At 37.5% G+C, this 14,285-nt stretch overlaps 1 protein-coding gene across 1 annotated transcript in view; it reads left to right on the forward strand.

Moving 5' to 3' along the window:
• LOC143244162 (uncharacterized) overlaps nucleotides 1–14,285 on the forward strand; it is a 31,201-nt gene that overhangs the window by 12,310 nt on the left and 4,606 nt on the right. The window contains exons 4-9 of the mRNA XM_076488337.1: nucleotides 212–967; nucleotides 1,552–1,839; nucleotides 4,757–5,845; nucleotides 7,541–8,008; nucleotides 10,330–11,376; nucleotides 12,625–14,265. Coding sequence (XP_076344452.1) covers nucleotides 212–967; nucleotides 1,552–1,839; nucleotides 4,757–5,845; nucleotides 7,541–8,008; nucleotides 10,330–11,376; nucleotides 12,625–14,265 — 5,289 coding nt within the window. The remainder of the gene's footprint in view (nucleotides 1–211; nucleotides 968–1,551; nucleotides 1,840–4,756; nucleotides 5,846–7,540; nucleotides 8,009–10,329; nucleotides 11,377–12,624; nucleotides 14,266–14,285) is intronic.

Below are 14,285 nucleotides of genomic sequence, written 5' to 3' on the forward strand. Positions count from 1 at the left end.
TAGAAGTTTGATTAGCAAGTGATTTCAGAGAGTGGGACTGAAACAACGAAAATAATTACATTTTGAGAACAGAATAAATTTGATATAATATCAGCTGATATTTCACAATATTATGTACACATATTAATTAGTTTTACTAAAATATAGAATTATTCAATATCTATTTTAAAAATAATTCGAATAAAACTTCTTATTTTAACATTTGTTACAGAATCTGAAAGAAACAGAATCCCCCATTTGAAAGATTGGTTAGAAATTAAAATGAAGAAACTTAGTTTTTCCCCAAGATTAGATACCACAGAAGAACAAAGCATTGCAGAAAGGGAAAAGCCAATAAAGGTGGCCTGCTTTGATAAATCCGACTTGGAATTACACCCAGGAACAAACAATGTCCAGACAGAATGTTCAGGAACACGGAAGGTGGCCAAATCCAATTCATTTTGTCCAGAATCTTGTTTCGATGTACCTTTAACAGGAAGTATTTCAACTTCAAAACCTTTCAAGAATGATGCTCTCAACAAAACCTGCCTAAAACAATCTCCAAGTAAGTTCTTTAAAGACAGTAGTAGACCTGGAGAAGTCTTCTGTTCAAGAAGAGAGAAAGTTGAACACCATCCGAGAAAAGAGCTTACAGGAAACTCCTGTAGTGAAGATATCATAAAGGATGTTGTGTTCCTGAACAATCCAATCTACGAGAACCACGACGATACCAAAACAGAAAGTCAAGTTTTTGACTCTTCGGGTGAAGATACTTCTCTTACATCTCACTCATTTCATTCACTTCTTGAAATTTTTCAGAAACAAGAACAACCTCACATGTCTTGTAAGATTTCATTTAATAAACCTTGTTCTCAAGTGAAAGATTTGTCGATAGAGAAATTACAAAAAAGACAAAATCATCAAGTTTTTGAGAAACGGCCTGAACCAGAAGGAAGAGAAATAAAGGTTTCGGAATGTGATAAACAACGTAAGTAGACAAATAAAGTTAAACAAATTTAGTTGTTAAAGTGAGATTTGAGAACGTTTAAAAATGAAAATATTTTGTAAACGTTTTATATAAATTATAAATTCTAAGGACATCAAATCTGTTGAATATCCATGAAATGTTTGTTCTGGATGTTAGGAAAACACCTAGATTCTGAAAACCATTTAAAAGTAAAAAATATGAAATCCTATAACCTGACCTCCAGAAAGATGGGCCAGGAGAAAACTGGTAACACGTTTTGTGTGTTTGAGTAACACGTGGAATAAAATAATTGGAGAATGGCTGAATGTGTGAGTGTTGCATCCCGGATTGTGAACTGAAAGAAAGCTAATTTGTTAGAGTGTCACGGGAAGTGTTAAGAAACGATTGCGTGAGTGTTGTGTCCCAGACACAGGTTGTTAAGGCTAATATTTAACACTGGCATATGTTCATTAAACATTAACATTTGAGTTACAGATGTCTAAGACTACAGTTTATTACTGAGTGCAGTGGGATGTTTTAATTGGTCTGTGTTGTTAAAGGTGTTTATTTAAAAAAGAACGTTTCAACAACATTTTACTGGACAGATAACACACTGCCGTCTTGGTTGGCGTACGGAAAGTTGAAAAAGGTTGAGCAGCAGGGATTGGACAAGGAAACGCTGATGACGAAAGAACCTAACCATATGGTCCAAGAGGACGAGAAAAAAAACAGAGTTTCAAGAACGAGAAGAAATGAAAAGAAACAAGACCAGTGGAATTATTCAGATGTACCAGAAACGTCATTTAAATGTGTTCTGCCTTCCTGCGATGTCATTAAGCCTTGGGTTGCAGACTTTGACACAAGAAGATCTATAATCGATTGGAATAACCTTGGTGTTGTGTTTATTTTATTTTATAACTTTGTTGTTTGTTTGTTTTTACTTTCTAAAACTATTACATGTATATATATATTGTTTTTTACTTTATAACTCTAATTTTTGATATTTACTTTATAGGACTGGCATAGTTAGGGCTCTTGACTCGTAACTCGAGGGTTGCGGGTTTGAATCTCCATCCACCAAGCATGCTCGTCCTTCCAGCCGTGACGGCGTTGTTACGTAACTGTAAATCCTACTATTTGTTGGTAAAATAGTAGCCCAAGAGTTGGCGGTGGGTGGTGATGCCTTTCCTCTAGCCTTATATTGCTAAGTTATGAATGACTAGCACAGAAAGCCCTCTTGTAGCTTTGCGCGAAATTCTAAATAAACAAATCGAAACAAAACCTTTATTTTCTGAATTTAGCTGGACCACGAATCATGTTATAATTTTGGTATTATATGAGAAAGAAAAAAAGCCGGACTTGACGCGGTCTCGTGTTTGGGTGTGTTTCTCACAGCAAAGCCACATCGGACTATCTGCTGACCTCACCGAGGGAAATCAAATCCCTGATTTTAGCATCGTTACTACAGAGGCTAACCACCGCATCAGCGTGGGACACAAGGTCTCGTGGAAATGGAAAATTAGAATTAATGGTTTGAATTTCGTATAAATCTACACAATGACTATCTGAGCTAGCCGTCCCTATTTTAGCAGTGAATGACTAGAGGGAAAACAACTAGTCATCACCACCTACCGCTAACTGTTTGGTTACCATCACATTATAAAGCTCCCATGGCTGAAAGGATGAGCATATTTGGTTTGACGGGGATTCAAACCCGTGACCCTCAGATTACGAATTGAGTACCTTAACCACCTGGCCATGCCGGGCCCATAGTCAATGGTGTCTTATTACATTTAAACAGGTACAGTTACGACAGAGTAGTTTTTTGCTCATAACTTTAAAAGTATGACGAGTAGACAAATAGACGTATAATATATTATAAATATTATACTAACACACATCTACATAAATTTTTATGTAAATTAAACGACAAATAAACTGTTTATAAACAAATAACTAAAAATAGGAGGAGCAGAAAGTGTTCGTACATTTCAGAACGTGTGAAAAACTGATATTCCCGTAAAAATCTTGTTTAGTTTGGTGAATAAACTACATTATACCATTCCAGAACTAGACCCTGGGTTCATAATTATTGTAATTTAGCCAGCAAAAAATGTACTTCTGACAATTTAGCGCCGTCTCCGTCATTATCTGCTTGGTCATCATGGCGAACAGGAAACAACTGCCCAGTGATTTAAAAAACCGAATTATTGTAAAATACAAGTCTCGTGTGTCTCTTTCCGGTATTACTACACAACTTAATGTGGCGAAATCTACTGTTCAAAGCATAATTGCCAAGTTTAAGCTCACAGGATCAACTGCTAATCTCTCTCGTTCCGGACGCCCCACCAACATTCCAGAGAGAACCAAGACTCCAAGAGGAAGGTTCTCAGAGAAGTTAGTAGGAACCTTCGTTTAACAGGTAATGACATACAGAAACTGGTAAAGGAAACTGGGGTTAAAGTAAGCACCTCTACAGTTACGAACATGTTACGTTCTTCTGGGTTCAAAGCATGCCGTCCTCGTAGAACTCCATATTTAAAGCCTGTTCATTTAGAAGCACGATTGAGGTATGCAAGAAAGCATGTAGATAAACCCTTTACCTATTGGAAGAGTATTCTTTGGTGAGACGAGACTAAAATCGAGCTTTTCGGCCACAGTGATGTTCGCAATATTTTCCGTAAGAAGTGGGAATGAAATCTTCCAAAGAAAACCGTCCCTACAGTTAAACATGGAGGTGGCTCGATCATGGTATGGGGTTCCTTCAGCTCTTCTGGTGTAGGCAGCCTTCACTGCGTCAACGGAATCATGAAAAAAGAAGAGTACGTTGATATATTAGGCACTTATATCAAGAATGATGCTCGGAACTTGCGGTTTGGGCGTCGTTGGATCTTCCAGTACGACAATGACCCTAAGCACACATCGAAATATGTGCAATCCTGGTTGCAGAGGAACCATATAAGCGTTCTGGAGTGGCCATCGCAGTCACCTGATCTCAATCCAATTGAAAACGTTTGGCACGAGTTGAAGACCAGGGTTCATCAGCGTCATCTGAAAAACTTGCAAGAGTTGGAGGCCTTCTTTAAAGGAGAATGGAAGAAAATACCAGTCGAGTACTGTCAAACGATCATGGAGGGCTATGAGGAAAGATTGCGCCAAGTAATTCACCTGAAAGGCTACACAACTGACCATTAGAGTAGACGCACGAACACTTTCTGACCCTCCTATGTTTGTTTATTTGTTTATAAACAGTTTATTTATCGTTCAGTTTACATAAAAATTTATGTAGATGTGTGTTGGTATAATATTTATAATATACTGTACTTTCATTATCCTACTCGTGATACTTTTTAAGTTATGAGGAAAAAACTACTCACGGCGCAGGAGTACGAACACTTTCTGTCGTAACTGTATAGACAGTTTACCACGGTAATATTGAATTTCTTTTTTCGCTAAAAATAGCCACAAAGAGGTACTACTGACTGGTTACCTTTCCATTGGTCATCAGTTCTAAATTAGAGATGACTATACTTGACCTTACATCTATCTGACCAGGTTACGTGTAGCAATAACTGCTGCTTCGATTGAAAATTCCCGAGCGAGAAAAATTGGTGGCTTATATTTAAAAAGTTGATAACTTTCATGTCATGGAGACTTTTAACTTTAGGATTCGTATGATAAAGGTAAGACACACACGTGTCCAGTTAGTGGATGAAATGTAATGCTGATAACACAAAATTTTTGAATCCAAAGCTCTTGTTGTGCTTTAATTATTTTGTTCATTTGTTTTTCTGTGGTTTGTTATTCCAGAACATCAAACCTCTCGGGAAATGGAAGAGAAGAGACCTTTGTGGCTACAACACGTTTTAAGAAAAACATGGACTACAGAGGAAGACCAAGACGTAACCATGTTTCAAGGTGCTAGTCCAGTGGTTCAGGAGTGTGGACGAGGGCAAAATAAAACAGCTGTTGATAAATCTGGAACTGCTAGTGATCAAACCAATCTAAACATTGATCCACGAAATAGCGAAGAGAATGTAAAAAGCGGGGCAGTAGAAGACATGCGCGATAACAGTGTACCGGTAAACCCAGCTACGAGAAAACTTCCCGTCACTCGATTAGAAATCAACCAGAAAAAAGAACAGCGTAAGACTGGAGCGTCATCGATCACAGGACAATTAGAATTTGTCCCCGCAAATGCTTTTGTTGGCATGGATTCACCAATAAACCCTGAACCAACACTATCGCCACCTGTTGAACATGGTAGACCACCAAAAACCTCTGAACCGACATCAGTTCTATCTGTCACACACGGTAAACTACCAGTAAGCCTTGAATCAATACCATCGCCATCTGGTAGACACAGCAGACCATCAGAAAACACTGAATCAACACCAGCGTCATCTGTTGAGCACGGTAAACCACCAATAAACCCTGAAGCGACACCATCGCCAAATGTTAGACATGGTAGACCAGCCGAAAACTCAGAATCAACACCAGCACCATCTGTAAGACACGGTAAACCACCAATAAGCCCTGAACCGACACTATCGCCATCTGTTAAACACGACAGTCCACCAAACAACTCTGAACCAACACCAGCGCCATCTTTTGAACACGGTAAAGCTCCAAAAAGTCCTGAACAAACATCACTCTCTACTGATTGCTCCTTTATTACCCTATTAAATGGAAAAGAAACTCAAGACGTAAATCACCAGATTAACAACAGTCGCTTAGAGAGTCCTGTATCTGACCAGAATCCTGGAACTCAGGAACAAATTAAATTTGTGTTTCTCTCCGGAAGAACACCTTTGACTATAAAACAAAATAATCGTAAGGGCAGAGTGAAAGCTGTTAGCGGAAGTCGGCAGCACGTGAACTTTGACAGTAGTGGTAAAGGTAAGCTCATTTGTGTCGGTTTTATTGCACTTGAAACATTGCTACTGTATTTCTATATCATTCTGTAAAAATTGATTAAATTTAAGAAATTAATTGTATAAGTAAATAAAATATTATTTACAGCAAAATGGGAAAAATAGTATTACTTTTTTAAGTAAAGCACATTCGTTAATAAATGTCGAGTTCAAATTATAATAAAAGTACACTATACAAGTGCTGCCATCTCTTGAGGTATGTGAGAGGCCCAACGACTCTCAACACTACAGAATAGTTCAAAACTTGTTTTAGTTCAGGTGAAAAATAAGTAAATAAAAACAAGTTATAGTTAGAGCTGAAAATTTTCCTGTAAATGAAAAGCTGCGAATTGAGAAAAATATTTAAGTAACGAAATTCCAACTTATTGAAATATAACTGAATGTTAATGTATCTCAGAACGGCTGGTATGGGTATTAACACTATTGATAAGGAGAAAACAATATTTCGCCCTTCCTAGGTCATCTTCAAGTTAAAGCCCATACCAGCCGTTCTGAGATACGCTTTTATTTCAAATGGGTTTCTCGTCATCAAGAATGACTGAATATTAACATTAAAAATGTTTCAAAATTATCTAATAAAGAAAGTTCACAAAATAATAATAATAAAAAGGTGAATTTGAGGATTTGTTAAAATTACTATTTTCCTTGCTTAATTTTATGAAATTTTCGCTTTCATATATTTTATTAAATATTCTATTACTATTATATTCTAATAAAAACACATTGGTGCTATGAAAGTGCATGAAATGTGTAAACATTTGACGGTAGAGCTCAGACATACATCATATATCGTTAAACAATGATCGGTTACCACGGGCAACGAGGAAATCGAAAGATGTGTAAGCTTCGTGTAGTGGTGTAAGGAAAATATTGTGTTTTTATTCACACAGTAACTCTATATTTATAAAGGAATTTCAAGAACAGCTAATACTGGTGCTGCTAATTTATTCTCGTTAAGTATTTAGCCTGACAAGGTGTTTCGAATACTAAAACGATATCTTGCACAATCGATGTTATATCTCTTAGTAACTGTTCGACGCGTGCCAAGTCTTCAACTTGGTGCACTAATATCCAAATCAGCGTATTTTATAGTAATGTAAAAACAAGTAAACTGGAGCTCTTGGTGCACGTGACATTTTCCATTTCATTTTTTCAACACACACTAACTTTAGTAGACCACCCTGTAGTTCCTAAAATTCTGGTCCTGATATAGACTTGGTATTAAATCAGAATAAATTCCAGAACTATGGACTCAAAAGGGATTTCCAAATAAATAGTTTCGTGTGATGTACATAAAACAGTTTTGTTCCGGTACCGTTTAACAGGCCTTTCACCGAGAACAAAACAATAGACTTACTTGGTTGTTTCAATTGTTCCTACGTCCTGTTGGATTTAATACACTCCTATTGAGCTCTACACAGACAATAGAGTTCCTCATCACCAAATAGAAAAGACACACAGGAATTCGTTTGTACACGTAGCGTCAAATTTTGCTTATTTCGAAATTTTCGTACTGAAACGAAACTGGCACTGCTGGCACCGTAGAGTGTTCTCATTCGATATCTAGGCTTAACAACGTCACTATTGTAGTTCATAGTTGGTGTTTCTTTTCCTAACTCCAAGACGCAGTTGTTTTAAATAAGGTTTCTTTATTTATTAGCACATTGGTTTGACGATCCGACAGAATATTGTACTAATTTTGACATCAAAGGGAAGAACGAATGTGAACGCCTCACTTGCTATTCGTCCGTTACCAACTCTTCAAGAGATACAGCCCAGAGCTATAAAAGTCCATTTAAGTCGCAATTTCGTAAAGTCCACTTTGCAGGAGCTAGTTTGAATGCTCGCTCTGTAGCTTTCACGGAAAACTGCAGTACAGAGAGCATGGACCGCTGCGGACATCCACTATCAAATGGATCTCAAGATCCGCAGTTTCTTGCTGATGACACTAGAAGAGAAGGAAAAGAAATCAGAAGTGCGGCCCTCTCTCCTGCAGTGGGTTATGGTCTTTCTGAGAAATGGAGTGAGCCAAACGATGGAGAGAACAGTACACTTTTTGCACCTGACAAACTGTCATGGTTGGAACATGACCGGCAAAGAGAAAGTAAAGAGGTCATTTGTGGTCTTGGTAAGTCTTATTGAGTTTGTATTACTGTACACGTTGGAGACGATAACCGTTAAATACATTATATTATTCTTCTGAGAAAGATACCACTAAATAAAACTGTACAGGTTTTGACAATCAAAGTGGTTCTTAAACTGAGATACTTGACCATTAGCTTAAGTGCTACTGATCCGTTTGTTTAGTATATTAAGTGCATGTGTTGATTGGTTTGTTTTAAATTTCGCGCAAAGCAACACGAGGGCTATTTGCGCTAGCCGTCTCTCGTTTGGTAATGTAAGACTAGATCATCACCATCCACCACCAACTCTAGGGCTACTCTTTTACCAAAGAATAGTTGGATTGATCGTCACATTATAACGCCCCCACGGCTGAAAGGGCGATCATGTTTGGTGTGACAGGTATTCGAACTCGCGACCCTCATATTACGAGTCGAGTGCCTTAACCACCTGGCCATGCCGAGCCTCATATGTTGATTAGTTAAACGTGTAAAGTGGACATAGTGAAAGAATAGGAATTGATCATTCGTGTTAGTCAGGTTATCGAACCTGTACTTTATAAAAAGGATTCTTTGTTTATCGAATTTCTTGCGAAGCTATTCGATGGCTAGCTTCTTTAGCTGTCTCTGATTTCTAAATGATAAACTAGAGGGAAGACAGCTACATGACATCACACACCGCCAACTTTTGAGCTACTAGTTAATAAAGAATAGTGAAATTGGCTATCACAATAAAACGCCCTCATGGAAAGAGCGATTATGTTCGGTGAGGGAATTAAAACACACAACTAACGATATATTGCGGGTCATGTACCCTAACCAGCAGTCCGTTCCAGAGCCGTTTGTTTAAAAAGCAAGATAAACTAAAATGATAAAAATTGCACATTTATTTCAAGGAGTTTGAATCGAAGAGAAAATGAGCTTGGATTGGTTTGATTTAGTTTGTTTTGAATTTCGCGAAAAGTTACACGAGGGCTATCTGCGCTAGCCGCTAGTCATCACCACCCACCGTCAACTCTTGGGCTACTCTTTTACCAAAGAATAGTTGGATTGATCGTCATATTATAACGCTTCCACGGCTGAAAGGGCGAGCATATTTGGTGTGACGAGAATTCGAACCCGCGACCCTAAAAAGCTTGGAACAGTGAAGATGAAAACAGAGTTATCAAATGGCCACCAACGTTGAAATATTTTAGGTTAAAATGGAAGCTTTAAAACAAAATCTGCAGCGCAGAGTCGAATCAATAAACAAGTCGATTAGATTATTTATTTGTAAATAAACGTGAATTAATTTTAAAGATTTATCACAAATCGTTTTACAGGAATTATCACTGAAAATAATACATTTTGCATACAGAACTTTACGCTTCCTGAAGCTATTGCATGTGTTCAACTTTTTGGCAGAGTAGTAGTTATCTTCGCTGTAGCTGTAGTAACGTCTCACTTAGCTGATAGTGTTAATGATGGTATACTTGATTTATCCTTCCTTCTGTTTGAAGGTGTTAAATTATTTACAATCATCATCAAACAACACTTCGCGAAAAGTACAATTACACCCATTTTTAAAACAGTGTTGCACGTGGTTCAGAAGTTAGCACGTTGATTTTACGTTCTCTTTACCGCGAAGAAAAAATCGTGGATATTCACGATCAAATTCCACCATTCAGTGAAGAAAGTGTTTGTGTGTTTTTTCTTATAGCAAAGCCGCATCGGGCTATCTGCTGAGTCCACTGAGAGGAATGGAACCTCTGATTTTAGCATTGTAAATCCGTAGACTTACCGCTGTACCACCGAGCGACGTGGGAAGAAAGAGTAGTCCAAGAGTTGCTGTTTGATGCTGTTGGATTATTGACTTCTTATGAATCTATCAGATCAAAACTAGAGCCAGCTAGAGCAAATATCTGAAAACAAGCAAACAGGATTATTTGAAAGTGTCTTCTACTAATGTGCCTAGCGTGTTCTCCGAAGAACGAAATCTTAATGTTTTTATATGCATATCTGTATGTTCCAAAACCAATAGTTACCATTTTTTATTGGTTTTGGTTTTGTTACTATTTTTTATCTTAGTTTTGGCTTTGTTATTATCACTTTTTGTTGGTTTGGGGTTTACCACTATATTTTTTGTTGACTTAGTTTTTGTTACTAACCTTAATGCTAATAGTAAATAGAAAGAACTAATTCTATGGATGGAACAGTTTGAGAAATATTTTAAACGTTCTGTTGACATTATCGATGCTTCGTAATTCTACAAAATGAAGTAAAAATATTAATAGTGTTTATCTATTCGTATTAACATTGTTTTGTTCCATTCTTCTGCTCACTTGCATAGAAAGCAGTTACACCAAAGAGGAAGAACTAGCCAGTAACTTTAGGAACGAAGACACCAGAGTTCAGGAGTCTTCCAGCCTTCCGGACGATTCCTCTGAGGCAGGGTCTACAGACAGTGGGATCATGGTTTCTGTCAGAGGACTTAACACAGGAAACCTGGGAAAACTCCGTACAGTAGACCTATTGCAACAGAAACAAGAAGTTGGGGAGAGTAGTGAAAAGTCATTAGTCTGCCAAGTCAATAAAAGAATTTCTGCAAACCTCGTCAGTCAAGAAAAACCAGAGTGGATAATAAAAGCCGAGAGAATCCGAATGAAACACCAGTCTTCAGAAAATTATAAAGATTGTTATCATGATGGACTTGATGACTTGATGACTCGATCTACTAACACTAATCAGCAAAATGCTTATGAACCTAAAGCAGCGAGTAAGACGTACAAACAACTTTCCAGTAGATGTAACCCCATTTCTAAACGTGCTGCGAATTCCACCGGGATTCCCGAAAATAAAGAACCAGAGTGGATATTGAAAGCTAAAAAAATACGAAACAGGTGTGCTGAGCTGTACTCGGAGGCTACACAGGAGAAAGAACTCATTTTGATGAATGACAACAGTCAAGAAAACTCAAGAACAGAACGAGCAGTGTCTGAACTGAAAAACTTAGATACCCACAATAACAAAGCCCCTGATGATCGCACACTCTGTTCTACTCCTATAGATCCATCTGGGTCTATATTTATGGTCACGAAGAGGTCACGCGAAGAAAATATTGCAAATGACAAGGAAGATATTTCTACAGAACCACAGCTAAGTATGTCGGCTAAAAAGAAACATTTTGAACAGAAAATAAGTGAGCGTTCGGATGTTCGTGTCGATTTGAAAGGTCAAGAAAAGTTTACGGACATTTCTGTCAACGTAGAGCTGACCTCGAAGGATTTCTGTGTGTTTCCACCCCCCACTGTGGATGAAGTGGAATACGAGTGTGTGACAGTTGACTGCAGAGATGCTGGAACATCAAACAAACTTGGAGAAACACATCAAAACCTAGGTTTGTTTTTGTTATCTGTTGTACTGATTGTGATAAAACATGTACTACTTGCTAAACATAGAATGGAGGTTATCTTTATGAAGCTGTTGTTATAGTAGAAATATTAAAAAAAAAAAACTAACAGCACTTAAATATAAATATTAAACGTATTACAATCAAGTCACGTGCCGATTGTATGGGAGTACAAGTCTCTTTTCTCTTTTGTAGCTGGAAGAACAATACATATTATTGCCCCTCCATTGAACAATACATGTTGTTTTACCTCCATTGTACAATACATATTGTTGTGTCTCCATTGTACCATACGTATTGTTGTATTACCACTGAACAATAAACAGTGTTGTCCTTCCATGACAACTGTATTAAAATTACATTTATCATGTATTGCAATTACTATATTACACAAATGGAAGTATGATTCGAACAAACACTCCTTTCTTGTTAACTGGATGACAATTTTAAAAGTGTATATATATACATATACAAAAGTAAACAGAATAGGAGAGTCATTTGAAAAGCAGAACCAATACTAAAATTACTTAAATTGACATAACTTTATGATTTTTTTAGAAGAAAGTTGACTTTTCTAAACATGTACTTTGAAAACAAGGCTTACTGGAGTGTAGTTTGCCTTCTTAATACTTACTATCTTACATTTCTGTTGGGGATGTGAAATCTCTGACAAATTCACACTTTTTTCCTTTTAGGCCCAGCATGGCCAGGTGATTAAGGTGATCGACTAGTTATCTGAGGGTCGCTGATTCGAATCCCTCATCACACCAAACATGCTCGCCCTTTCAGCCTTTGGGGCGTTATAATGTTACGGTCAATCCCACTATTAATTAGTAAAAGATTGGCCAAAGAGTTAGCGGGGGGTTAATGATTCGCTGTCTTTCCTCTAGTCTTATACTGCTAAATTAGGGACGGCTGGCGCAGACAGCCCTCGTGTAGCTTTGCGCGAAATTCATAAACAAAGTCACACATTTTTTGGGTGTTACATCTGTGTCAGTACTTCACACCTATAAGTATGTAAAATCACATTTTTAAAGTGCAGTGTTTGCTTTATGTATCCATCTACCGCTACAGTTATTAAGAACATATATCATTCTATGATAAAAACAAAAACTATAGAAGCAAATACTTATTTTCTGCTATTGCTAGAATATCCATTAAAATTACACGTCATGATAAAAATTAAACTTCTAAGCTCCGATTCCATTTCCTCATCACTCTCTTTTTTTTTAACAGTAGTTTCCGAGCTCGAATTTCAAGTTCTCCAAGATAGATCTGAAGGAAATGAGGTACAAACAAACAATCTAGATAAACAAAACAAGACTATATTGATGCCTTCCCAGAAGGATGAAGAAGTGGCTTCCAGTAGCCATATTCTGGAACTCTTAAGCAGTGGTGGAGTTTCCAACCAACCAGATGTCATAGAACTCCAAGATGGTCCTCTACCTTCACTGATTGGTATTTCTACTGCTGCCCAACTTAACTGCAATAATTGTATTTTTCCCGAAACTCCCAGTCAACGCTACAATGGAATTGTTCCTTTAATTCCACAGATAATTCAAGAAGAATCGGAAAAAATCGATTTCTCTGAACCTTCCGAAACACCTGATATAAAAAATGTTTACTGTCAAACTAACGTTGAACAATTTGGTGTGTTTCCTGCACATCGTAACGTCAAAGATATTTTTTCCCAGACTTGTCCTGAATCTAGACAACTCGACGTCAAAGACTCTCTTTGTCCAACAGATACTAAAGAATATTACGAACTGTCAAATTTGTGTCAAAGTGAAAATGAATCACAAAAGACTGTTTCTAAAATGTTTGACAATAACTGGGGCAGTCACATTTGTCAAGTTGACCCCAAAAACCAGGACACACTTTTCGCGGAGCATTTTGATACCAGTTATGTGACTAAAGATATCTGTTCGACCACTTCAAAATTTGATGATTCGGTTGATCTGAATGGTTTTCACAACATTCTTGTTCGAAAACATAACGAAGAAACTGAACCTCCATCCAGTTCTTTTCCTGATGCTTTTAATTATGCTAACAACAAAGTCATTCCTCCAACCAATACTAATACTTGTCACTCTTCAAATTTTCATCTTAAACCACCATACACTGTGAGCAACCATAATTCAACCACCGTTTCTTCAACCAACACTAATACTTGCCAGTCCTCAACTTTTCATTTTAAATTGCCAAACACTTTGAGCAACCAGGCTTCAACCACTGTCCCTTTAACCATTTCTAATACCTACTGTTCTCAAAGCTCTGATCTTAAAGCACCAAACACTAAGAGCAACCAGGCTTCAACCACTGTTCCTCTTACCAGTTCCGATATCTACTGTTCTCAAAGCTCTGATCTTAAAGTACCAAACACTGTGAGCAACCAAGCTTCAACCACTGTTCCTCTTACCAGTTCCGATATCTACTGTTCTCAAAGCTCTGATCTTAAACTACCAAACACTGTGAGCAACCAAGCTTCAACCATTGTTCCTCTTACCAGTTCCGATACATACTGTTCTCAAAGCTCTGATGTTAAAGTACCAAATAATATGAGTAACCAGACTTCAACCACTGTTTCTCTTACTAGTTCCGATACCTACTGTTCTCAAAGTTCTCATCTTAAAGCGCCAAACACTGTGAGCAATCAGACTTCAACCATTGTTCCTCTTACCAGTTCTGATACCTACTGTTCTCAAAGCTCTGATAATAAAGTACCAAACAATATGAGTAACCAAGCTTCAACCACTGTTTCTCTTACTAGTTCCAATACCTACTGTTCTCAAAGCTTTGATCTTAAAGCACCAAACACTGTGAGCAACCAAGTCTCAGCCGATTTTACCTGCTCTTTATCAGCTTTGAAACAACAAGGTAAGAATCTTTAGGCATCA

Source organism: Tachypleus tridentatus, chromosome 2 (assembly GCF_004210375.1).
Source record: "Tachypleus tridentatus isolate NWPU-2018 chromosome 2, ASM421037v1, whole genome shotgun sequence".
Lineage (NCBI taxonomy): Eukaryota > Metazoa > Arthropoda > Merostomata > Xiphosura > Limulidae > Tachypleus > Tachypleus tridentatus.